This window comes from Heterocephalus glaber, unplaced genomic scaffold, assembly GCF_053883595.1.
Source record: "Heterocephalus glaber isolate CG9 unplaced genomic scaffold, H.glaber_assembly_v1.0 deba00001532, whole genome shotgun sequence".
Lineage (NCBI taxonomy): Eukaryota > Metazoa > Chordata > Mammalia > Rodentia > Bathyergidae > Heterocephalus > Heterocephalus glaber.
Genome location: NW_028258330.1, coordinates 27,501,919 through 27,525,994, shown reverse-complemented (window position 1 = coordinate 27,525,994; position 24,076 = coordinate 27,501,919). Strand labels below are relative to the sequence as shown.

General features: G+C 45.3%; 2 protein-coding genes and 1 long non-coding RNA gene across 8 annotated transcripts in view; 2 read left to right on the top strand and 1 right to left on the bottom strand.

Annotated features, from left to right (window-relative positions):
* Positions 1-4,371, top strand: part of Sla2 (Src like adaptor 2) — a 35,813-nt gene extending 31,442 nt beyond the window's left edge. For both annotated transcript variants that reach the window (XM_021246937.2, XM_021246936.2), the window contains one exon: positions 318-4,371. In XM_021246937.2, coding sequence (XP_021102596.2) covers positions 318-483 — 166 coding nt within the window. In that variant the 3' untranslated portion in view covers positions 484-4,371. The remainder of the gene's footprint in view (positions 1-317) is intronic.
* Positions 1,619-14,385, bottom strand: Rab5if (RAB5 interacting factor). Of its 2 annotated transcripts, none has more exons than XM_004867835.4 (4): positions 13,988-14,385; positions 12,505-12,608; positions 4,932-5,061; positions 1,619-1,995 (listed from the first exon to the last, which is right to left on the bottom strand). In XM_004867835.4, exons 1-4 carry the CDS (start codon positions 14,099-14,101, stop codon positions 1,954-1,956), a joined length of 390 nt encoding a protein of 129 aa, XP_004867892.1. In that variant the 5' UTR covers positions 14,102-14,385; the 3' UTR covers positions 1,619-1,953. The 2 variants fall into 2 exon arrangements, with proteins under 2 accessions (XP_004867892.1, XP_004867891.2); XM_004867834.4 differs by having other exon boundaries at positions 14,021-14,359.
* Positions 14,386-14,438: 53 nt separating this feature from the next.
* The window catches only part of LOC106007976 (uncharacterized), a 28,157-nt gene continuing 18,519 nt past the window's right edge, over positions 14,439-24,076 (top strand). For 2 of the 4 annotated variants that reach the window (XR_015442088.1, XR_015442085.1), the window contains exons 1-2: positions 14,439-14,994; positions 15,781-20,032. This is a non-coding gene — a long non-coding RNA (uncharacterized LOC106007976). The remainder of the gene's footprint in view (positions 14,995-15,780; positions 20,033-24,076) is intronic. The other 2 variants (XR_015442087.1, XR_015442086.1) reach the window with 2 other exon arrangements.

The following is a 24,076-nucleotide window of genomic DNA, read 5'->3' as shown; positions in this document are numbered from 1 at the left end:
AAAAAAAGAAAAGAAAAAAAAGGGGGCCCTGTAGTGCTTAGGGACAGTTGGGCCAGAATTGTCTGACTAGAGCCCTGCCAAGCTCAGCAGGCAGGGCAGGAGGGTGACTCTGGGAGGACAAAGTAAGTGTGGACCTCAAGGGAGGCAGGGTAGAAGGTTGGAAAGGCTGGAGACCTGAGTGGGGAGGTCAAGGTAGGGTTTGATCTGATAGGGAAGAGATCCTGTTTGTCAGGAGTAACACGGAGATGTTTTGAGATCAAGAGCTGTGTGCGGGCAGGTGTCTCCCTCACTCATTGCTCCCAACCTCCACTCCACAGCTCCCTCCTGTTTTCTGAAGGACCTACCACCGGGGAGGCATCTCTTCTCAGCGAGGGTCTCCGGGAGTCCCTCAGCTCCTACATCAGCCTGACTGAGGTTGTCTCCTTGGATGATGCTGAGGTCAAAAGCAGAGGTCGGAAGGGGAACCAAGGCTGTAGCACCTAGAAGGCCAACTTGGCTCAAGCTGAGCACCCTGGAAACAAGGCTGTGTACACTCTGAGGGGAGGCCTGGGACACAGGTGCATCCAGGGTTCCACCCGACCTTCTGCTTCTTCCTCTCGGCCCTAAAAAGTCACTTACCTCCTCCCCTGGCCATGACCCTGCCTGCAACTTCTAGTTGGAGTGCAGGGCAGTTGGGAGCAGGATCAGGGCTCCAGAAGAGAATAAACTTCCACTGGGCTCATTAGGTCCTGGTGAGTCCCATTCTGCATGCTATTAACCAGCCCTACGTACAATGTGAGAAGTCACCACTAACATCAAGGAGAAAAAATAATTTTAGAAAATTGACAGGTCTCAGAACATCAACACACCTTGGAGGGCGACTGTGGCCCAGAAGGAGAAGGAAACAAGTGGTGGGTGACTGATCACAACAGCAGATCCTGGGTTTCCGCCTCCACCTGACCTCCAGAACAAGCAGGACCACTTAAAATCCAGGTCCTCAAATGTTCCCTGCAAGCCCCTTCTCTGGACAGCCCCAGCTTTCAGATGTTTCATTTTGTAGCTTATTCAAAAGCAGCCAAGTTCTCCCATCTCCCTGGCCTAGCCATCTTGTGGCCAAATACGAAATGACACCTCTTCCCCTCCCCTCCAACCCACAGGGTCTCACTATGTAGCTCACACTTGTCCCTTGCCTCAGTCTCCCAAGATTATAGGTGTGCACCACCACACCTGGCTCAAAGTGACACCAGTTGAGCCTAACACACTGTAGGTGAGCGCAGAGTGCAGTGTGCAGGGCAGGGGCATGGGAAAGTAGTGAGCCCATTCTCCACAGTGCACCCAGGCACAGCCTGATTTCCCTGGTGCCCACAAAGAAATAGAGGCCTGGGTGGAGTGGCAAAGGGAGCACAGAGGGAAAGAAGCTATCACCTCTGATGCTGCTCTGAGGCAGTGAGGTGGGAAAGGGTTTATCAGGTATCATCAACAGGTTCTCATTAAAGATTTGTTTATTCAAGTATCTGAAAACATTCTACAATGGAAACATTAGCTGCTGTTTGTACTATGCTATGGACCACACACATCCTGCCACACTGTTTTCAGAAGGCTTGAAATGCCACTGATAGTTTAAAAACTGTACACCGGATAGAGAACTAAGGAAGACAATTTAATGTTTCATCCAGAGGTGCATCAAATTAAATGACAGGTTCACTTGCAAATAGCTGTTACATGATGGTATCCAAAAAACAGGTGGTGATGGATAAATTCAGAAATGCTTTCCTCAAAGCGGATGATTCTTTAGAAAGTTTCGGGTCATGGCCCTTGCAGAAAACACGTGATGCCCAACATTCTAATTCTTGGTCCAGGAAACATGGGTCTTCCAGGTTCCATGTGGCTGGGGTGCCCCAATAATCATTTTTCTGTGCTGTAATTAAGAGGGTCCTTTGGACTGGACAGAAACCAGGTGGGAGCTGTCCACTATCAGTCATAGTGGATGGCAGTGTAAAAGATGATCCAAATGACCTAGAGGGGAGACAAGCAATGCTTACAGGTTACCAATTCCACAAAAGGAGGATGTGCACAGAGGGTACTTCCCAGCTGCCACCCAATGCACAACCCACTGGGAAGCCTAAGTTATTTCACTGAACTCTGGCTGTCTCTAACAAAGTTTGGGACAGCCCACCTATGCTCCCAAAGGGATGATCTGACAACTCCTTGCCCTCACCACCCTGGCCCTAGGGAATGGAGGTATAGATGTGGAATCAATACACATAAGGCTGTGTTGCCTCAAGTTTGAGGGCAGCCTGGGTTACACACGGAGACTATCTCAAAAAAACAAAAAAAAAAACCCAGACAGCCAAACATGGCAGCCCTGACCTATAATCCCAGCTGCCTCACTGAAAGTTTGAGGCCAGCCCAGGCAATTTAGCAAGACTCAGTTGCAAAATAAGAAAGGGGTGAGGGGCTGGGGATTTAGCTCAGTGGTTCTGCCACCCGCCTCACAAGCGCAAGGTCCTGACTTCGATCCCCGGTACCAAAAAAAAAAAGGGGTGAGGATGTAGCTCAGTGCTTCTTGGGTTCAACACACACACACGCACGCACGCACGCACGCACACAGGTAAAATAAGTGCCAGGTGTGTAATCCCAGTACTCGAGAGGCTGAAGCAGGGGAGGTTTGACACCAGCCTAGGCTACATAGTGAGTTCAAGGCCAGTCTTAACTCCAAAGCAACATCCTGTCTCAAAAAACCAAAAAATTAAAACAAAAACAAACGAGAAACACCAAAAACAGATGCCCTGATACCACTTCTCAGTGTTTATTGGTTTGGGATAGGTATGGACACATATGGGTATGTGTATAATTTTTATTTCGAGGCAGAGTCTTGCTATGCTGCGCAGGCTAGCCTCAAACTCACCATCAGCCTGCCCAAGGCTCCCAACCAGCTGGGATCACAGACATGCACCATGCCCAGCTTTGAATTTCTGTAAAACTGAAATTCACATTCTATAAAGTCTGAACTTTTTAAAAGTGTGTAACTCAGAATTTTTTTATTTGTTTTGAGGCAGGGTCTCACTATGTAGTTTAGGCTGGACTTGAACTCACTATGTAACCCAGGTAAACCTTGAATTTATGGTGATCTTTCTGCCTCAGTCTCCCAAGTGCTGGGATTACAGGTGTGCACCACCACACCTGGCCAGAAATTTTTAGTATATTCATAAAGTTGTGCCAATATAACCACTGATTCCAAAATATCACTCCAAAAAGAAAGCTTGTTCCCATGATCAATTTTTACTTCCTATTTCTGCCTTCCCTCAGCCACTGGCAACCACTAATCTTTGTCTCCATAGACTTGTCTATTTTAGGACATTTCACATCAACAGGGATTGAACTGGGGATTGAACCTAGATCCTACGTACCAAGCTATATCCCCAGCCCTTTAAAAAATTTATTTTGAAACAGGCTCCTAAATTGCTTGAGCTTTCAATCCTCCTTCCTCAGCCTCCCAGAGTGCTGACATTACAGCATTATGCCTTTCATATATGGTTTTTTGTGTCTGGATTCTTCCACTTATCATGTTTTCAAGGTTGTAGTACGTATCAAAACTTACATCCTTTTCTCTCACTGCCTGTAGAATTTTGTTCTTCTGTTGGATTTCTGGAATCCTAACTATTATATGCCTATGTGTAGATTTTTTTTGATTAAGGCTAGCTGGAGTCCTATATGCCTCACTTATCTGTATGTCAAGTTCTTTTCCCCTCCTTGGGAAGTTTTCTGCCATCACTTCTGTGAACAGTTTTTGTATGTCATCTGGACTCTCTCCTGTTTCTTCCTTGACTCCAATCAGTCTTATGTTATTCTTCTTTGGATTGTCTAGCAGCTGCTGGATTGCTTTCTCGTGTTCCCTTACAATTTTAAAGCAATTTTTCTTTTCCTGGTCACTAATTGCAATCTTATCTTCTATATGTGAACTTCTATCCTCACATTGGTTCATTCTGCTGCGCAGACTTTTGATGGAGTTTTTAATCTCTTGGAAATCTGTATCTGTTTTATGGATTCCATTTGTTTCCTTATGTTGGGATTCCATCATGTTCCTCAGATCCTCTATTTTATCTGTGTCCTCTCTAGATTTATTAATCATGTCTTGCACCATGAGCAAAATCTTTGCTGTCATCTGAGTAATTATTTCTGATTTCATTTTTCCCAGATCCTCTTTTGTTTCCAGTTCAGAGAGTCCAGGTGGTTGAGTATCAGATTGTTCCATCTCGTTTCCCTTCGGGCTTGCTGTAGGTGATCTGGAACTGTTTTTGAGGCTTGTTTATGTGTCTTCTCATTTCCACGGGGGTGTGTGTGTGCGCTTCTGGCGCCCATGCGGCTCACCTTCTCTGCCCTAGGAGCTTGGGATGGCGGAAAACTTACATCCTTATTATGGCTAAATAATATTCTACATCAGGGGATGGCTATTTGAGTTTTTTGTATTTTTTATCTATTATGAATAATATATTAAAGGTTTTCCAGTTTCTAATATGTAGCCAGGCCAAGGTTTGGTATCAGATAAAGGAGCTGACAATGGGCCCTGGATTTGCACATTAATAGACTCTATTAGCCCCCTATATAGTATTACATCTGTTAGTGTAACAGATGATGGGCTGAGGGCAAGGACTGTCAAGTTCACCTGATCAAGTGCAGTGGCAGACACATCCAGAATGATCTCCGCTGAGGAATCATGCAGGGGCCCATGCTGCTAATACATTGTTGTATTAGCCCATCTGTAGAGTATCCCACCCCACATCTTCTGGGACAGCCTGGCTCAAGAGAAGCTATGCACTCCAACCTCAGGAGCCTTCTGAAAACAATGACACCTCAATCACATATCTTAATGCATTTACTAGGCTCCCCTTGAATGAATGACATCTCATGAAAGGAACAGAATCTGCTGTAGAACTACCAGGTACACATACCATGAACAAAGCAAAAGATGTCATAAACCCTTCTTTTGTGAGTTCCCACGTGCCGCCATACTCTTCCTCATCAATCTGTAGGTAGTTGCTGAAGTAGAGGTACAGGACTCCTGCATTGATCAGGCAGAATCTGGAGCAATGGAGGACAGACACCAAACAAACTGTAAGCTTGGCAGACTCAAAGCTCCCACCACACTGTTTAGCTATTAGAGCGTACTGTCCTACAGTTCATTGTTTGCATGTGTCTCCCACCAGGCAGGGGTGACCCGGACAGAAAGAAGCTTCAAGCTCAGGAAGATGGGCTTTATGAATTCTGTTCATTGTTATCAGGATATGTGCCAGTCTCTTGCCAGGAGCCTCAGTTCCCTCATCTATAAAATGGGGAGGCTGAAGAATATTATGGCATCAAGAGCGGTGAAATAATACACAAAAGCTGGGTGTGGTGGTGTATGCCCAAAATAATATGCAAAAATGGCTAGGTTCTCAAAAAGAGCTCACCTGGATGAACTAACGATTTAAAGCAGGAACAACCATTTTTAGTGACCCAGTGAAAGCAACAAATAAACATTTAAGTACAGCTCAGCAGGCCTGGGATTTAGCTCAGTGGTTCCAGCACTCGCCTTGCAAGTGAAAGGTCCCGAGTTTGATCCTCAGTACCAAAAAATAAAAAATAAAGTATAGCTTAGTGAACCTGGCATGGTGGTGCATGCCTGTTACTGGGAGACTGAGGCAGGAGGATTGCCATGAATTTGAGGCCACCCTGGGCTACACTGAGTGCAAGGCTAGCCTAAACTATGTAGCAAGACTCTCTCAGAAACAACAAAAAGTATAGCTCACTGACAAAGTCCTTGCCTGGTGTGCACAGGGCCTTGGCTTAGATCTCCAATACCATAAAAAATAACATATACTGATATATTCTCCAAGCTCCCTGAAGTAAAACAGAATGGCTGCTGAGCCACCCCAAACAGAAACTATACCAAACATGGCCTTCCACATAGCCCCAGATGAGGGGCCACTGTGGGACAAATGTATTAAATGACTCCTTTATGGACTAATAAAACACGAAGCAGCATGGGCCCCTACATGATTCCTCAGTGGAGATCATTCTGGATGTCTGCGTCTGCCACTGCACTAGATCAGGTGAATCTGATAGTCCTTGCCCTCAGCCCATCATCTAGTAGGGACAAAGAATAGCAACAGCCAGGTGTGGTGGTACACACCTGTAATCACAGCACTTGGGAGCCTGAGGCAGCAAAGATAGAAGTGAGTTTGAAGATAGCCTGAACTACATAGTGAGACCCTATCTCAAAGCAAAACAAAACAAAATAAAACAGAAACACAGCAACAAAAGTGGAAGTGAAGCCAGAAGTCTGTGGACATCTCCAGGAAAGCCTCCCCAACTATTTCTTTTTTTGTTTCACATCTGTTTTTATTACTGCATACTGGTTATACAGATTTTTGTACATGCACATAACATACTTCCAACATTTTCACTTCCCCTATCACCCTCCTTGCCATGCTCACCCCTCCCAGAAAGTCTTTGACCCCATAATGGATTTAGCTCATGTAGGAACTGGAATGCAGTGAGGAGAAGCATAATAACCTACTCTACTCATCTCTTGGTTTCATGAAGTGATCAAGACTTTCCAGTGGTCTTTCCAGTTACTGCACCCATGTAAGGAGGTACTGAGTGTCTCAGGCCACGTCTCATCTGAAGGCAGAGGTGGAAAATGCAAAGGCTCTGTGGCAGGGAGTGTGCTTATTGTGCACAAGGCCAAGAGTTCAATCCCCAGTGGCAAAAGAAAAACGCAAAGAGAACAGGCTCTGGCCAGTGGATGAAGGGGGCTGGTGTAGGGCTGTGTAGTGGAGCCTGACAGGAGTCTGTATCAGCATGAGGGGCTGGGGAGAGCCTGAGGCTGTGTCAGCAAGCTGGGAAGGATATGAAGCTTCGGGAGTTAGCTCATAAACGTAAGGACTTTCTTGAGAGCAGAAGCAGCAGGGGTCTTGGGGGGGGGTGGAATAAAATAAAATTTATTAAAAAAAAAAATCATGGGTGAGGAAGTCTGGTTTAGACTTGTAGATGCCACACATTTCAGGACATGAGAACAAATGTAGTTTGTAGGACAGGGACAGGGCAAGTGGCTGAATAAGGAGGTAAAAAGAGCCAAAAGCTTCAAGCCTGGGAGTACAATGGTTCCAGTAACAGAGGCAGGGAGTAAGGAAGAACAGAAGGTTTTTCTTGGATTTCACACAGAATAGTTCTTTTTTTTTTTTGGTACTAGGGATTGAACTTGGGACCTTGTGCTTGCAAGGCAGGCGCTGGAACCACGGAGCTAAATCCCCAGCCCCAAAATATAGTTCTTGACTTGGCCACATCTTTACCTCTTGCCAGAAATCTTGGGATCCAGCCAAACCCAGCCACTTCCTTCTGACAGGAACTAAGTTTTTGGACAGGCCAATTTAGAGGCTCTAGCTATAGATTACTCATGGGAGCTGCAAATGCCTTAATCCCAGGATCATACACCCTATATCCAGCCACCTCTGAAAAACCCAGCCTGTGACCACATGAGGCTTTTGGGGGGACATCTAGTCACAAGCTATAATAGCAGCGCAGGGCAAAGTCCATCCCCTCCTGTCTCTGGATCTCTTTCAGAGCTTAGCACATGGTTTAGTAGGTACTCGTAGAATGCTTCTTAAACATCTGTTTTTTGTATTTTGCCCCTTTTTTTGGTACTGGGAATCAAACTCGGGTCCTTCTGCTTGCAAGGCAGGAGGCAGAACCACTGAGCTAAATCCCCAGTCCTGTTTTTTTTTTTTGTACCAGGGATCAAACCTAGGACCTTGCTCTTGGGAGGCAGGCTTCGGTACCATGGAGCTAAATCCCCGGCCCTAGGCTGGCTTTCAACTTGTGGTGATCCTCCTGCCTTAGCCTCCTGAGTGCTAAGATTACTTAAACATTTTTTAAAAATACAATTGGGCTGGGTGTGGTGGTGCAGCCTGTAATCCCAGCCCTCAGGAGGCTGAAGGAGGAGAATCAACATGAGTCCCAGGCCAGCCTGGGCTACATAGTTTAAGGCCAACCTGAACTACATGGTGAGACCCTGTCTCAAAAATGAAAGTTCCTGGGCTGGGGATTTAGTTCAGTGGTTCTGGCCGAAAGCACAAGGTCCTGAGTTTGATCCCTGGTACCCACCCCCCAAAAAAAGAAAGTTCCTTTGACTATTGAAAAGAGAGTATTACATTACTGTTGACATGTAATTTTCCAGCTCTGAGGCCTGTTATTTGTTAGAGATTCATTGTCTTTTTTTTTTTCTTCCTACTGGGGATCTGACTTGGGTCCTCACACTTTCAGGGCAGGCAGCGGTACCACTGAGCTAAATCCCCAGCCCTCATTGTCTTTTAACTCCAGTCTCTGGGATGGATCGATTGATTGATTGATTTTGTACTAGGGCTTGAACTTAGGGGCTTCATACTGAGTTACATCCCTATCCCTTTTTTTTTCTTTTTTTTTAAATTCAGGACCTTGTGCTTTAGAGGAAGATGGCAGAACCACTGAGCTAAATCCCTGGCCTCCTTTTCTATTTTTGAGACAGGATCTTGCTGAGTAATGAAATCATGCAGGCTGGCCTCAAACTTGTGATTCTCCTGGCTCAGTCTCCCAGAGTGCTGGGATTTACAGGCGTGCACTACCACACTTGGCTTCTCTCATTTATAAAATAAAAATTGTGCCAAGTATGGTAGCACACACCTATAATCCCAGCACTCTGGGAGGCTGAGGCAGGAGGATTACAATATTGAGTCCAGCTTGGGCAATTTAGTAAGAGCCTGTCTCAAAAAAATAAGGAAAGGGGGCTAGAGATGTAGCTCAGTGAGAAAGCCTTCAGTTCAATCCCTAGTACCACCCTCCAAAAAAAGGAGGAAGGAAGGAGGGACGGAAGGAGCAAGAAAAGAAGGGAGGGAGGAGATTTAGGATCTGTTTGAATACAGGAGAAAGGATACTGAACTAACTCTGGTCCTTGCTAGATTACCAGATTCGGTGACTTTAGAGAAATACCTTAAAAATCTTGCAAGATTAGATGGTGTAGGGGTTCTGAACTAGTATTATTCCTTCCTTAGACTAGTGGCCCTGGAAAATGAGAAACAACCTCTTGCCTTTAGGTTGGCCTCCTTTTCTCTGGAATCCTCTAACTTTTCTTTCACAGACTGTGGAGATGGGGTGATCAAGATTCTAAAAATGTATCTGTATGTCATCTCCCACCTGGGGAGACCTTTATGAATGCCAGGTCCTGTGTCATATCACACTCAACCAGTCTTTTTAAGTGTCTACTCTGTCAAGTTCACAGCATAAACTCTTTCTGGTTTCCTCACTGCACTTAATATCATCCATCAAAAATCCTTTTTAATTAAGAGAAGGAATTATATGGCATATAGGATAGTCTCTGTGTTGATCCTCCTTACCCCTCTGCCACTTTTTTTGCAGTACATTAAACCGAGAACCACATCCTCAGCTCTTTTTGTTACTTTGAGACAGGGTCTCACTAAATCATTTATGTTTCCCAAGCCACAGTTGAACTTGTGAGCCTTCTGCTTCAGCCTCCTAGACTGCTAGGATTATAAGCATAGTTTTGCTTTCTGTAGTTTTAGTTACCCCTGGTCAACTATGGTTGGAAGGGCTGGGGATTTAGCTCAGTGGTTTCGCTGCCTGCCTCACAAGCACAAGATCCTGAGTTTGATCCTCAGTACCAAAAAACAAACTATGGTCTGAAAATATTAAATGGGAAATTCAAGAAATAACAATATATAAGGTTTAAATATAAGGTTAAATATGTAAGGTTTAAATGGCACATTGTTTGAAGTAGTGTGATGAAATCTCGTGCTGTCCTGCTTCATCCTGCCTAGGATGTGTCATCCCTTTGCCCAGCAGATCCATGCTGTAAATGCTACTTGTGTTAGTCACTTAGTGGCTATCTCCATTACTGAAATGACTGGGCAGTATCACAGTGATGGTACTCAAGTAACCCTAATTTTACTTACAATGGCCCCAAAGAGCAAGAATAGTGATGCTGGCAATTTGGATATGCTGTAGAGAAGCTGTGAAGTGCTTCCTTTAAGTATCATCTCAGCCAGGTATGGTGGCTTTAGGGAGGTTGAAGGAGGAGCAATGTGACTTCAAGGGCAGTATAGGCTACATAGTGAGTTCAAGGCCAGCCTGGATTATATGGTAAAACCTTGTCTCAGAACAAACATACAAACAAAAAGTAAGTGAATATCTTGCATTTTCACTGGAAGAAAGGAAGTAGAAGACAATAAGGTTGATCTCTCAATTTAAAAAAAAGACAATAAGGTATCTTGAGAGACCACATTCACATAATGGCTGTATCATTCTTTAGTTCTATTTTATTAGGAGTTACTGTTAATCTCTCACTGTGCCAAATTTGTAATTTAAAGTTTATCATAAATAAGTATAGAAAAAACATAGTAATATAGGGTTTGGTACTTTCCATGATTTCTGGCATCTATTAGGAGTCTTGGAATATGAGGTACGATAGAAAAATATAGTGGATATAAAATCTTTAAAATTTATTACAGTAAAAGCTACATTACCATCAATTTCCATTATACTTCTCTTTGCCTCAAACACACTTATCCCATCGTTCCTGACACTGGGAATAGTTCTGGAAGTTAGCTGCTCTATAATTCATGTTTGCCTTGATGTTGTCAATCAATTCAAAATGTTTACCTTTTACAATCATTTTGACTTTGGGGAAAAGCCAGAAGTCTCATGGTGCCAGATCTGATGAATAAGGTGGATGAGGACACACCATCATGTTTTTACATGCCTGCCTTTTCGCTGGATGGCACACGGAAGCAGTGCTCATTGCACCTGTAAAGTCACTCATGAAAGGAAACTGGTAGAACAGCTTCAAAAAGTGGCAAGAGTGATGGGATAAGTGTTTGAAGCACGGAGGATTCTGAAGAGGGTTGATGGCAATGTGTCTTTTTTTTTTGGTACTGGGGACTGAACTTGGGACCCCTGCACTTGCGAAGCAGGCGCCAGAACCACTGAGCTAAATCCCCGGCCCAATGTGTCTTTTAATGTAATAAAATTTTAAAATCTAAACATTCACTCATATGTCCCCTGTGGATAAGGTGGGGACTAATGTACATTCCTTTTAGGTTATCTTCTTTTTTTTCTTTTAGGTTATCTTCTGAGAAAACAGGCAACTCAAGTGTATGTATTTCATCTTTAGTCCCTAAAGGAAATGGAATAGTACGAGATATGATCACCCTTAAAAGAACTGATGTAGGGCTGGGGATTTAGCTCAGTGGTTTCACCGCCTGAGGCCAAAGCTCAAGAACCCGAGTTTGATCCCCAGTACCAAAAACCAAAAACCAAAAAAAGGAACTGATGTGGTTTTTCACTGGGGGGAGGGCAACCACTAGTATTCCATGCACGAGAAGAGAAAACGCAGAGTCCTCCATTTCCAAAATAGTGCACACTCTTTTAAATCCAATCTGATGGGCATAAAGCCTCACTTTCAGTAGTGTGTTAACAGACCAGGGCCTGGCATCAAGTGTACTGCCACTGGGCAGGGGAATACAATACAACACGTGAGGCCCAACCACCTGCTCTGGGGCTGCTCTTAAAATGCAGGAATCTGACAGGGTCTTGCTATGTAGGTCAGGCTGGCCTTGAACCTGCAGCGATCCTCCTGCCTCAGCCTCCCTAATGTTTGGGATTACAGGCATGCGCCACTATGCCCAGCCTGATGTATCTTCTGCCAAAGCCAAGATTCAGCAGATCCAACAGAGTGGCAGGCACAAGGAAGACGGCCATTCAGCACAGAAGTTCTATTTCCCAAATTTCCACAGGTACAGATCACAACAGAATTAAGAGTACATACTCCAGGGCCAGGGATTTAGCTCAGTGGTTCTGCCGCCTGGCTTGAAAGTGAAGGACCTGAGTTTGATCCCCGGTACCAAAAAAAAAAAAACAAAAAACAAAAAAACAGTAAGAGTACATACTTCAAGGGCCGGGGATTTAGCTCAGTGGTGCCCCTGCCTGCCTCACAAGCGCAAGGTGCCAAGAGTACATACTCCAACAAGTACTATGGTAGCATCTTTCGTAAAGTCACTTTAGGGTCATGAATGAATGGACTGGCCTAAGCCTTCAGGAAGGTAGCCTGCCTCACCTGAGATGTTCCTGAGTCTGATGAACTGAGCACTGCTGCAACAGACTCAGGTGAGCAAGCTGTTATGGAGCCCACTTCTGTCATTACACACAAGGTGTCTAACTTAAAAGTGGCAATGGCTTTTTCCATAAACAGAAAACATAAACCTCTTTAAAAAGAGACGAAGAGCTAGGTGTGGTGGCTCATACCTGTAGTCCCAGTACTCAGGAGGGTGAGGCAGAAGGATCACTGCGAGTTTGAGGCCAGCCTGGGCTACACAGTGAGTTCAAGACCAGCTTGGACTACATATTGAGACACTGTCTCGAATATCTCCAAACCCCTCCCCCAAAAAGAGCAAAAGAGAGATGAAACCATGAAAACACATGCTACCCAAGACTTACCCTGCTATTCCTAAAAAACCTCGCAATGGCAAAACTCCCCAAATGACACCCAGGACCACAGCGATGATCTGTCGGAACCAGTAGATCACATCTAAAAATTCATCCTGTAGAAGACAGGCAATGAATATATTACCTGGAGTGGGTGCCACAGGGCAGCTATTAGTGGGGAAACAGAAAAGTTTGCTGCTAAATGTATCTTTCTGGGAACTTTTCCCCAAAAGCAATGGTATGTAGCTCTTGCATCACTGCTTAGAGTAAAATGTGGTTAGAAACAAATATTTAGACATCTTAAGTTATTACTTCCAGATCCTGTGTTTTAGGTCAAAAGTTCAGAGAAATCTTTACCTCTTTTGAGAAACTGTGTAATGAAATGGCTCTAATAACTGCTACTGGCCACAGGTAACTCTTAGCTGACCAGGAAGACCTAGACAGTCCTTAGGCAAAACTGCTGATACTTACCTGTACCTCCTTTCAGTACACTAAATTTTGAGTAATTCACAGAGCAAAGAAAGGATTAAGAAAAAAAGTGCTGGAGGCAGGTGCCAGCACACCTAAATTTTATAAGACACAGGAAACTAAGGTTTCTGAATTGCCCTGTATTACCAGTCCTTATACCAGGGAAAGAAAAGAAATGACACAGCAGATCACAAACAGACTGCAGGTTTTGCAAGAGCTGGGCAGGGCTGGGGGCAGGCCAAGAGAACCTTCAGGAAGCGCCTCCCATCCCCCTTTACTGGAACTCAGGAAAGAAACCCCAACTTCAGCAGCGCGGAAAAACAAAAGAAGGACTGCAAATGTAACACTCAAGTCAACTGCAATCAAGCTGCTTGATCACCCCCTTCCAGATCATGGAACTGAGGTGTGTCCACACTCAAGATCCTCTGAATGTGACCAGCAAGAACATCCTGAAGTCCCAACTATTTCTTACACACATCCAGTGGGGCATTTCTTCCTCTCTCACACACACTCGCCACAGAAAGTACAGCACTGTCTTTCCCATTCAACAACCAAGCGATGGCAGTTCACCATTAGCAAACTTCACTATGTGCTAAATGCTTTAATGCACCACGGCATCCCCACTTCAGGGCTGGTCTGAGAATTCAACTCAGTGGGACTGTGCACAAACAGCACCTGGCACAGAGTATCCAGTCCAAGTCTGGCACCATTACTGTTTGTGCTAAGATTCTACTGGGGTGAAAGGAGACCCAATCGAATTCAGCTCACTCACGTCCTGCAGACAACACACCCAGCCTGCGGATAACAATGCTTTTGCTCCCACCTGCCTGATTCGGCGCGACCTAGTGGCTTCACTCTTGGGCAAGCCCGCCAAGTTCGCCCTCGCGCCCTTGCGCCATCCGCCCCACCACCCCAGCACCCCACTTCACCGCGCCCGGACCGTGTAGGGGCAGGCCCGGGCCAGTCCTCCCGTCCCCCAAGTACCAGCCGGATCCTCGAACCTACGCTCTTGCCAGGCCCCCCGCACCTTGTCCTCCCAGGCCGCGTCGCTGCGCAGCACCTTACTCCAAACAGAGATTTTGAGGGCCCCGTTGGCCAGCTGCGGCTGAGGCGGCTCCTCCTTCCGCCGCCCGCCGCTCATCCTCCCGTCGCGCCGCCCGGGTCCGGTCTGGGGCGCGCGGGCCGAGCCAAAGCGAGTCGGGGTCTGGGGTCGCGCGGGTCACGGCACGCGAGACGGCGGCGACAGGAACAGGATCGGCACACCGCTGCCCCGTCGCTAGGCTAAGCGGCGCGGCTCGGCTCACTCCCCAGAGCAGGCGCCTCGGAGAGAGGGGTAGCGCCGCGCCGCGCGTCCGGTCGCCGACGTGCCCACGCAGCCAATCGGCAGCCCAGCAGCCGAGGGAGCGAAAGAGCCCCCGTCGCTTAGGTGAAAACGACATGTGCGTAGCGGAAGTGACGTCGAGCTTCCGCCCAGCGTGCGAAATGGTGAGGGGCCTAACACTTGGCGGAAGGGATCACGCAGCGCGAGGAGGCGCTGTGGCGACTGAAGAACTCCGGCTGAGGCGAAAGTGGAGGCTGGATGTGAGCGTAGTCCAGTGCCCATCCCCAGGCGGCCACAGCTCGTTCTCTGGAGCCGCAGCCTTGAGTCCTGCTCAAGACCAGACCGTGCTCCCCAGAACCCTAAGCTGCCCCTCAGGATTCAGCCCGCTGTTTCCCCTGAGGTGCAAAATTTTGTAGAGACGTGTTCAAGATGTTAACTCTTTTCTATAATAGCGAAGCGTCTCCTTTTACCCAACACTTTTTTTTTTTTTTTTTTTGGTACCGGGGTTCGAACTCGGGTTCTTGTGCTTGCGAGGCAGGCAGCAGAACCACTGAGCTAAATCCCCAGCCCTGCCCAGCACTGTTTTGACAAATGTGAGACACCAAGAGGAGAAATTATTTTCTAAGGCAAGTTGGAACCAACTCAGGACTCTTCTGGGGGAAATAGAAAATACTTTCCGAATGTTGACCTATTGGATCCTCCCTGTGTGCTAGGTAGGTCAGTGGTTCACAAAAAGTCCCTGTATTTGTGGGTCAGCAGCAGCAACTTAATAGAGCTGCAATTCTCGGACCCTTTCAGAAATTCTGGGGATAAGGCTCCTCTCGGTGTTTTTGTAGTTGTTTTGGTTTTTGTTGGTTGTTGAGATAAGTTCTTGCTACAGGCTGGCCTTGAACTTGCCGTGAATCTGCCTCACGGTGCTGGGATTACAGGCCTGTGCCACCACACCAGGCTTGTCAGTGTTATATTAAGCCTTCCAGGTGGTGCCATGCACGGTGCTGCATGGTAAATTGAGAGACCAAAACACATCACTTCTGTGGAAAGTAACTTGTCCAGAATCACTCCACTAGTTCCTTGGTCTACCTGACTGAAATCTGTGCTCTTAACTTGTAAGCTCTAAGTCTTAAAAGAGTATCAATCAGGTCAGAAGCTCTTTTGCATGTTTGTCTACAGTCACCAGTAGTTCTTCACTTTAGGAGTAGTTAGTTTTCCAGGATACAAGACCTGGTGCTTTCCATGCTAATCCCACTCCTAAAATCTTGTTTCAGAAGATTGAGTGGGGCTGAACCTCAAAGATGTTACACACTGTAGCAGACTTTGCTGTCTGGAATGAGGGAAGGGCCAAATTTTTTTTTTTGTAGGGGGATCAGGGGTCGAACTTGGGTCCTTCTGTTTGCACAGCAGGCGGCAAAACCCCTGAGCTAAATCCCAGGCCTCAGGGCCAAATGTTTGATATGGGTGCAAACCTTTAATGCTAATTTTCACAATCTTGTTTTTTTCAGCCTTGCAAATTTCCTGAACCAGTTTCTCTCCCATATGCAACAGTAAAGCTTAACCAACTTATTCTACTTTGGAAAATATTATTGGTACAAATCACTTTTACAGACTCTGTGTGGCATATAGTTCTGGAACAAAATGATCATGTCATACAGTGTTGGAAGAATGCTTAACCTGTGCCACCTGTAATCCCAGCACTCAGGAGGCTGAGGCAGGAGGAGTGCTGTGAGTTCAAGGTCAGCAAAAACTATATAGCAAGATCCTGCCTAAAAAGAAAAAAAAAGAATGCTTAACCTATGACCAAATGGTAAATTTTCAATCTACTGAGTCTGGAAGTGAAGATGTATAATGAATCTGATCTGGGTGGATTAGGGAAAAACAACGTTAAAACAAGAAAATAAGCTGGGCATGGTGTTGTAGGCCTATCATGCCAGCACTCGGGAGGCTGAGATAGGAAGATCACACAAGTGAGTTCGAGTTCGAGGCAAGCCTGGGCTATATAGTGAGACCCTATCACAAACAAAAGAGAAAGAAGAGGAAATGGGAAGGGAAGGGGAGAGTGCATGCAAGGAGTTGAAACCATGTGAGCTAACAGTAATGAAGCCATGAGTGGGATGGGAAGAGTCATGCTGAAGGATGTTATGTATCCCAGGAGTTGGGAAAGCTAAGGAAAAGATTTGAGCAGGTAAAGTGATCAAGTTTGCATCTTACAAAGATTACTCTGGGGCTGGGGATACAACTTGATGGTAAAGGGCTTGTCTAGTGTGTGCAAGGCCCTGGGTTCAATTCCCAGCACTGCCAAAAATAAATAAATAAATAAAATAAAGGACTGGGCTGGGGATTTAGCTCAGGGGTGCCACCACCTGCCTTGCAAGCGCAAGGTCCCAAGTTTGATCCCTGGTACCAGAACAAAAAACAAAAACCAATAATAAAGGACTGAGGCCAGGCATGGTGGCTCATGCCTGTGATCCTAGCACTTGGGAGGCTGAGTCAGGAAGTTTGCCACAAGTTTGAGGCTAGCCTGGGCTACATAGTGAGTTTGAACTATAGCCAACCTGAGCTATATAGTGAGACCTTTTCTCAAAAAAACCAAAAAATAAAAATAAAGAAACAAACCAAAAAATAGGGGCTGGGGATTTAGCTGAGTGGTTCTGCTGCCTGCCTCACAAGTGCAAGGTCCGTGTCAGGTAAAAGGGCCGAAGACCAAGACCAGACCAGGCCACAACAAGCCTTTATTAGGGGAATAGATCTGCCAGGCTGTCTCTGAACAAAGGAGAGACAAAAGCAACATGGCCGGGGCAGGAAGAGTCTTTTATAGAGACAGGGGTGGGGCTTGTAGGGCCCGAGGTGGGGTTGAGGTAGTGATCAGGGAGTGGAGGAGCCGGTGACATCACTAGGTGATAGGAGGTGAGTGAATATTAGGTTACTCTCTAGGTGGGACCAGGGGCATGCTGGGAAGAAGGGTTTGTTCTTTGGTGGGAGCAACCATTTTGGCATGACGTCATACAGGGGAGGGGGCAAGGCACCATAGGAAGAGGGCAGCTACTATACATAATAGCTGCTGAGGTAGTGGGAGACCTATCATTCCAGGCTTTTGTTTTATGACAGTTGGATGAAGGTCTCTTCTTCTGGAGCTGCTTCCTGCTGACCAGGGGTGAAGATTGGGGCTAGACTTGGATCTGATGAGGCCTGTGGCAAGTGGGGACCTCTTCTATTTGTCGTACTGGCTGGTACCCTGCCGTGATGAATTCTGTGACTGTCTGGTTGGTGAATGCTCTCATTCGTTCCTGCAAGAAATTTTGAAAACAGCGAACCAGACAGGGTCCGAAGAGTAAGATAAGGCAGATGGTGACCAATGGTCCTATCAGAGGAAGGAGCCAGGGCAGCCACCTATTTAGGGAAAAGAGATTTTCATTTACCCAATTGTTCATGCGTTGATCAATGTTTGAGGCCCTTTCAGTGAGCCTTTTTGCTGCATCTCCTACTATACCTGATTGATTTGTATAAAAACAACATTCCTAGGAAAAGACATATACCGCCCTTCTCTGCTGTAAGGAGATCTAGCCCCCTCCTATTTTGGAGAGTGATAGCTGCTAAGGAATCTATTTGGTTTTGTAAAGTTGTGATTGATCTAGCTATTTCTTTTAGGCTGTCACTTAGCTCTTTAGAGAGAGTTTGGAATTGAGTTAGTGAGGTAGCTGGGCCCCCTACTCCTGTCCGTAAAGCAGCAGTGATGCCTAGTCCTACAAGTAAGGGTATTAATTGGACAGCTTGTCTATGTCTGACCCGTGTTTTTGTTGGCATTGATAAAGTTTGATTATTTGGGGCTATATCAATGTTAGGGCTGAGGTAAACTAGAGTGCAAGTCCCTGTCCAGTTAGTTGGCAGGCACAGGTGGGCCAAAGTTCCACAAAGGAAGAAGATCCCTTGACTGGGTAAACAGAATTGGTTGTGTATGTCTAAAAGATGTGTGAGTTTGTTATTCTCCATTTCCCATATTCCTAGTATTCCTGCCAACATAGCGCCTGTTAAGGGTTGAAAAGGTATTTGGCGTGAGATTTGTTGGGCATTGTTGGTCCTATTTTCCCATTGGAGGAAGAATCTCCTGGTATCAACCAGAAGCCATTCTGGAGAATGGTTAAATATTGGGATAAGGAGGCATTCTGAGACTGAGGGGGCTGTGTTGCAAGGAGTCCAGGGATGTATAGTCACGCAAGGCATATGGCGACCATTGCAAAACCCAGAATTTTTGTTGAAAAGACCCTGTGTCATAATTTTTGGAGCCCCAGTGAAGCAGACAGGCTGAACAAAGGGGGCATCTTGGGTGACCTTGTAGTTAGTATGACCTGACGAGGCCTGTAATTGTAACATGTAATTACACTTCCAAGAGGGAAGATGTCCCAACATGGAGCCCATGGACAAGTTACGCTGAAAGCAAAGTGGGGCCTGAAAGCTCAAGATGATGTTATCAGCTATAGGTCTGAGTATAGGCTTTTCCTTACTCTCATATAGAGACAGGTTAGCCATGTAAGATTGAAGGAGTTGGGCTGCATGACCTGTTTGTGTTTTTCTTGTCATATCAGTGATGTGAAAGTCAGTGAGGGACTGTTTATTAAATAACTGTAAAGGGCCTCCCATCTTATACTGAGGATGGTAAGTAAGACTGGTTGTAGCCCAGACTTTTGTAGGTACCGGGATGGCTGTATAAGAAGCAGTGGATAGGGACATGCAGAGCCAACAGTTACTGGCTAGAGATGGGTTGAATTGATTTAATAGGGAGTGGGTTAGCTGGAGGATGTTGTCTAGATAGTGTGGAAGTGAGGAGTGAGTCAATTGGAGGTCATTGTATATGTGTGTAGGGTTGACGGGTAAGGGTGGGGTCATGGAAACTGCATGTAGAGGAAAGAGGAAGATGGAGATGAGGGCACTTGGGAGAATTGTGATGTGGACCCCGTAGTGTATGATGGAATGGTGAAGAGTCTTGTCAAAGGGAAGAAGAGAAGAGTGAAGAAACATTTTTGTGTATTTGTGAAGACAAATAAGAGTACCGGGAAGGGTGATAATTAGGTAATAGGTTACCATGAGAAAAAACCTTGTGAGGGAGCCCTAATGGCAGCTGTTAGTCACCCTTGATAAATTACTGTAGACAACCAATAATACTAATGAGGGTAATGATGAGGTAGTATATTGCTGCCAGAATACATTAGTCTATGGTTTTCCAGTCTCTCGGGGCAGTGGCGGTGAGCCCGATCCCAAAGAGAAGGCCTGAAAGAATTAATAAGAGAAGGCTGAGGATATCTGTAGGTGACCCTGTGTATATGGAATCACAATATCCCATGGGTCCCTTAACAAAGGGGAATGTCTTGAGACAGATGAAGGCGTGTGTACAAACAGCAAATGAGGAGAAAAGAAAAGAGCTCTATCTCAGAACATGAAAAATCAGCTAGTGCTCCCTGTAACCAGAGTTCTGTTACCCACTGGAGGATTGTCTCAGGGATGTTGTCCTGTAGGCAGCACCAAGCGACGTTTTCCAGAGGACACTCGAGGAAGGCCCGAAACTGCTGCTGTAAGAGGATGTACATCCATATTACCTGTCGGGTGATCTGAGAGATGAAGGCAGGTCCATTGTCTGATTGAATGGAACGCGGAAGGCCAAATCGAGGAATGATTTCTGTTAGGAGCACATGAACTACAGCAGCCGCTCCTTCCGACCTGCAGGGAAAGGCCTCTATCCACCCCATGAAAGTATCTACCAAGGTTAGAAGATATTTAACCTTTTTTACAGGTGGCATATGTGTGAAATCAATTTGCCAATCTTCCCCTGGTAGTTGTCCCCTGGACTGGTGAGTCTTTGTGTGTGTTTGAAAGCCAGCTTGGGGACTGGTGGTTGAGAAAATGGGACAGGCCTGTGTTATTGTCTGTGTGTATGTTGCTAAGGATGGGTGGTATAGAAAAGGCCTGAGAAGGTGCAGGAGGGGTTGGGTTCCTATATGGAATGAGTTATGTATGTCAGTGAGGAGAGGAATTATTTGATCATCAGGTATGACATGGTATCCCCGATATAGAAGCCAATCATTTCTTAGTGTAGCACCCTTTTCCATGTATTTGGACTTTTCCTGAGGAGAATAGTTAGGTTTTAAGGGTGGAATGATTAACAACTGGTTTTGGCTTTGGGGAACACATTGTTGTGCCATGTTGCAGGCAGTTTGATCTGCTCTGTTGTTTCCCTGAGCTATAGGAGAGGAAGATGATTGATGTCCTTTACAATGAATGACCCCCACTTGTGTTGGGAGGGTGGCTGCTTGGAGAAGGGCATGTATTAGATGTCCATTAATAATGGGTGTCCTTTTGTGGTCATAAAGCCTCTTTCTCTCCAAGTGGAGTTATGAAAGAGTAGGATGTGGTATGCATATTTGGAGTCAGTATAAATATTGCCTCGCCTGTTGTGAGCTAAAGTAAGAGCTCAGATGAGTGCAATTAATTCTGCTTGTTGAGAGGCAGTGTTGTGTGGGAGTGTGTTAGCCTCAATGGTCTGTGTGAAAGAAACTATGGCATATCCTGCCCCCTTCTGGCCGGGCACATGGGTGGAAATTGAGCTGCCATCAATAAACCATGTGAGTTCTGGATCTGAGATAGCCTCTGAGGAGACATTAGGGAGGGAGGGTAGAAGGTTTTCAATTGTTTCTGTGCAGGAGTGGGAGAGTGTCTGAACGGCCTCAGGAAGGAGAGTGGCTGGGTTAAGGGAGGGGCAGGACTGAAGAGAGAAAGACGGGTTTTCTATAAAAGTGGTATGGAAGAGCTGTAGCCTAGAGGGGGACAGGTGTGAGAGGCTATAATGAGTGAGTAAGTCCTATAAGTGATGGGGTGACTTTACTGTCGTTGGTTGGCCAAAGGTAAGTTTGGAACTTTCTTGGGCTGAGAAGCGGCCACCAGAGTGCGTAAACATGTAGGCCAGCCTCAGACCATATAATCAAGCTGTTTAGACAGGTAGGAAACTGGAACAAAGTGTGATCTTATGTTTTGTCCCAGAATTCCCAAAGCCAATCCTGTTCGTTCAGTGACATACAGAATGAATGGCTTTTGAAGATCTGGGAGAGCCAGTGCTGAGGCAGAGAGGATAGCAGCCTGAAGCCTGAGAAATGGTCCCTTGATAGAAAGATTATTTATAGATTCATTTGGGTCTCCCTTGGAAGCATCGTACAGAAGCTTAGCAAGTAGACTGAAGTTTGCTATCCATAAGTGGAGAAAGCCTGTGAGCCCCGGTAAAGACAGGATCTCAGCCTTGGAGGAGGGGATGGGGAGGTCCCGAATAAGTTGTTTATGATCCAATGTGCTCTCTCGTTGCTGATATGAGATCTTAACCCCAAGGTATTGTACTGTGAGTTGGGAGAGTTGGGCCTTGTCCCTGGAGACTCGGTACCCCTTTTTATATAAGAAATTAAGTAATGAGGCCATGTGTTGCTGAGAGAGAGTGTGAAGGTGGGGCTGCACAAAAGTAAGTCATCTACATATTGGAGCAGCTTAGAGGAAGAGGTTTAATTTTAAGAGGTCAGTAGCCAAGGCCTGTCCAAAGAGGTGCGGACTATCCCGGAAACCCTGTGGAAGAACTGTCCAAGTAAGTTGTTGAGAGTGTCCCGTATCAGGGTCAGTCCATGTGAAAGCAAAAAGATTTTGTGAGTTGGGGTGTAGGGGGATGGTGAAAAAGGCATCTTTGAGGTCTAGAACCGTGAAATAACATGAAGAGGAGGGGATGTGGGACAATAACGTGTAGGGTTTGGGAACAACAGGATGTAAAGGAAGTACAGCAGAATTGATGGCTCTTAAGTCTTGTACTAATCTGTAGGAACCATTTGTTTTTAAAACTGGAAGGATAGGAGTGTTGTAGGGGGAGTGAGTTGGTCTGAGAAGTCCCTTGTTGAGTAGACTGGTAATTACAGACTTTAATCCTTTTAAATGTTTTAAGGCTAAAGGGTATTGGGGAACATTTGGAAATTGAGTGATATCTTTGAGAGAGATCTGAATGGGAGACCTATCAGTCCGGAGTTCGGTCCCCAGTACCGGGGGAGAACCTCCCCCCCCCCAAATAAAGGATTGAGGTAAATAAAGCTGTGTGGTAGAGTACAGTACCTACCTAGAATGCACAAGTCCTTGAGTTCAACCCTTAGCACTTGTAAAAACAGGAAGGGGGTTATTAAGGCTGTTAAGGTATTAAGTGAGAGTTTCTAGGGGCAGAGAAGATGGAGAAGATCTTATTAAAAATGAGCTCTTGGGGTTGGGGATTTAGCTCAGTACCAAAAAGAAAAAGAAAAAAAAAAGTTCTTTTAGGGGCTGTGGATGTAGTTCAATGATAGAGCACTTGCCTAATATGCAGTATGCCTTGAGTTCCATCGCCGGCATCACAAAAAAAAGCTTTTGTTTTGTTTTGTTTTTTGGTATAGGGGATCAAAACTAGCAAGTGCTGAGGTATGTCCCCAGCACACATTTTAAAATTTTGATACAGGGTCTAAGTTGCTAAGGCTGGCCTTGTGATCCTCCTGCCTCAGCCTGTCAAGTAACTGGCATTACAAATGTGTACTACTATGCTTGGCAAAAATTCTTTTTTAAGGCCAGGGATTTAGCTCAGTGGTGCCGCTGTCTGCCTTGAAAGCACAAGGTCCCGAGTTCGATCCCTGGTACCAAAAATATTTTAAAAATTTTAAATATTTATGTATTCATTTTTGTTTTATGAGACAGTATCATTATGTAGCCTAGGTTGGCCTTGAACTGTCAATCCTCCTGCCTCGTCATCCTGAGTGCTGAAATTACAGGCATGTGCTAACAAGCCTGACAAAACATTTTTTTAATTGTAATGAAATATACATAACAAAATTTTGTTTTGTTTTTGCAGTACTGAGACTTGAACTCAGGGCCTTCATACTGAGCTTATTGAAAATAATTTGTGCCATAAATTTTGAGATCAAGAAGTCCTTCAACCTCCAACTTTGTTCTTTTTTTATTATTTATTTATTTATTTATTTTGAGACAAGTTCTTATTATGTAGTCTAGGCTGGCTTTGAACTCACTATGTAGTCTATGCTGGCCTCAAACTCAGCAATCCTCCTGCCTCAGCCTCTCAAATGCTGGAGTCATAGGCATGTGCCACCATACCCAATTTGACCTTGAGGATCTCTTTTTTGTGTGGTACTGGGGAGTAAGCCCAGGTCCTTTATACTGAGCTATATCCAGAGTCCTTTTTTATTTTTATTTTTTTATTTTGAGACTCAGTCCTCTTAAGTCACTAAGTTGTCCAGACTGGGTTTGAATTTGTGATCCTCTTGCCTCAACCTCTCAGAGTGTTGGAAGTATAGGCGTGTGCCTTCAGGCTTGACCTGTTTTTTTCTTTTGATGCTATTGTAAATGAAATTGTTTTCTTAATTTTTTGATTGTTCACTGTTATTGTATAGAAATACAACTGATTTTGGCATGCTGATATTGTTGTATCCTGCAACTTTGCTTAATCTTTTTATTCTAACAAGGTTTTTTCGTAGTATCTTTAGGGTTTTCTACATGAATATGTTGAGGGAATCTCAGGAAGTTTCCTGTGAGTTTCCCCTGAAGTTTCTATGAGGGGGCACACTAATTCTTTATACGTGCTATTTGTATTATATTGAAAACCTGGCCTTAACTCCGATTCATTAAGTTGTTTCCGTGGGAGTGTGGGAGATTACAGAAAGTTATAGTTGGAAGGGTTCTCAGATCCTGAAGTGCAGCCCAAGGTCAACACAGCAAATTAGAGGTTAAACAGGCATGTGAAACCTGATC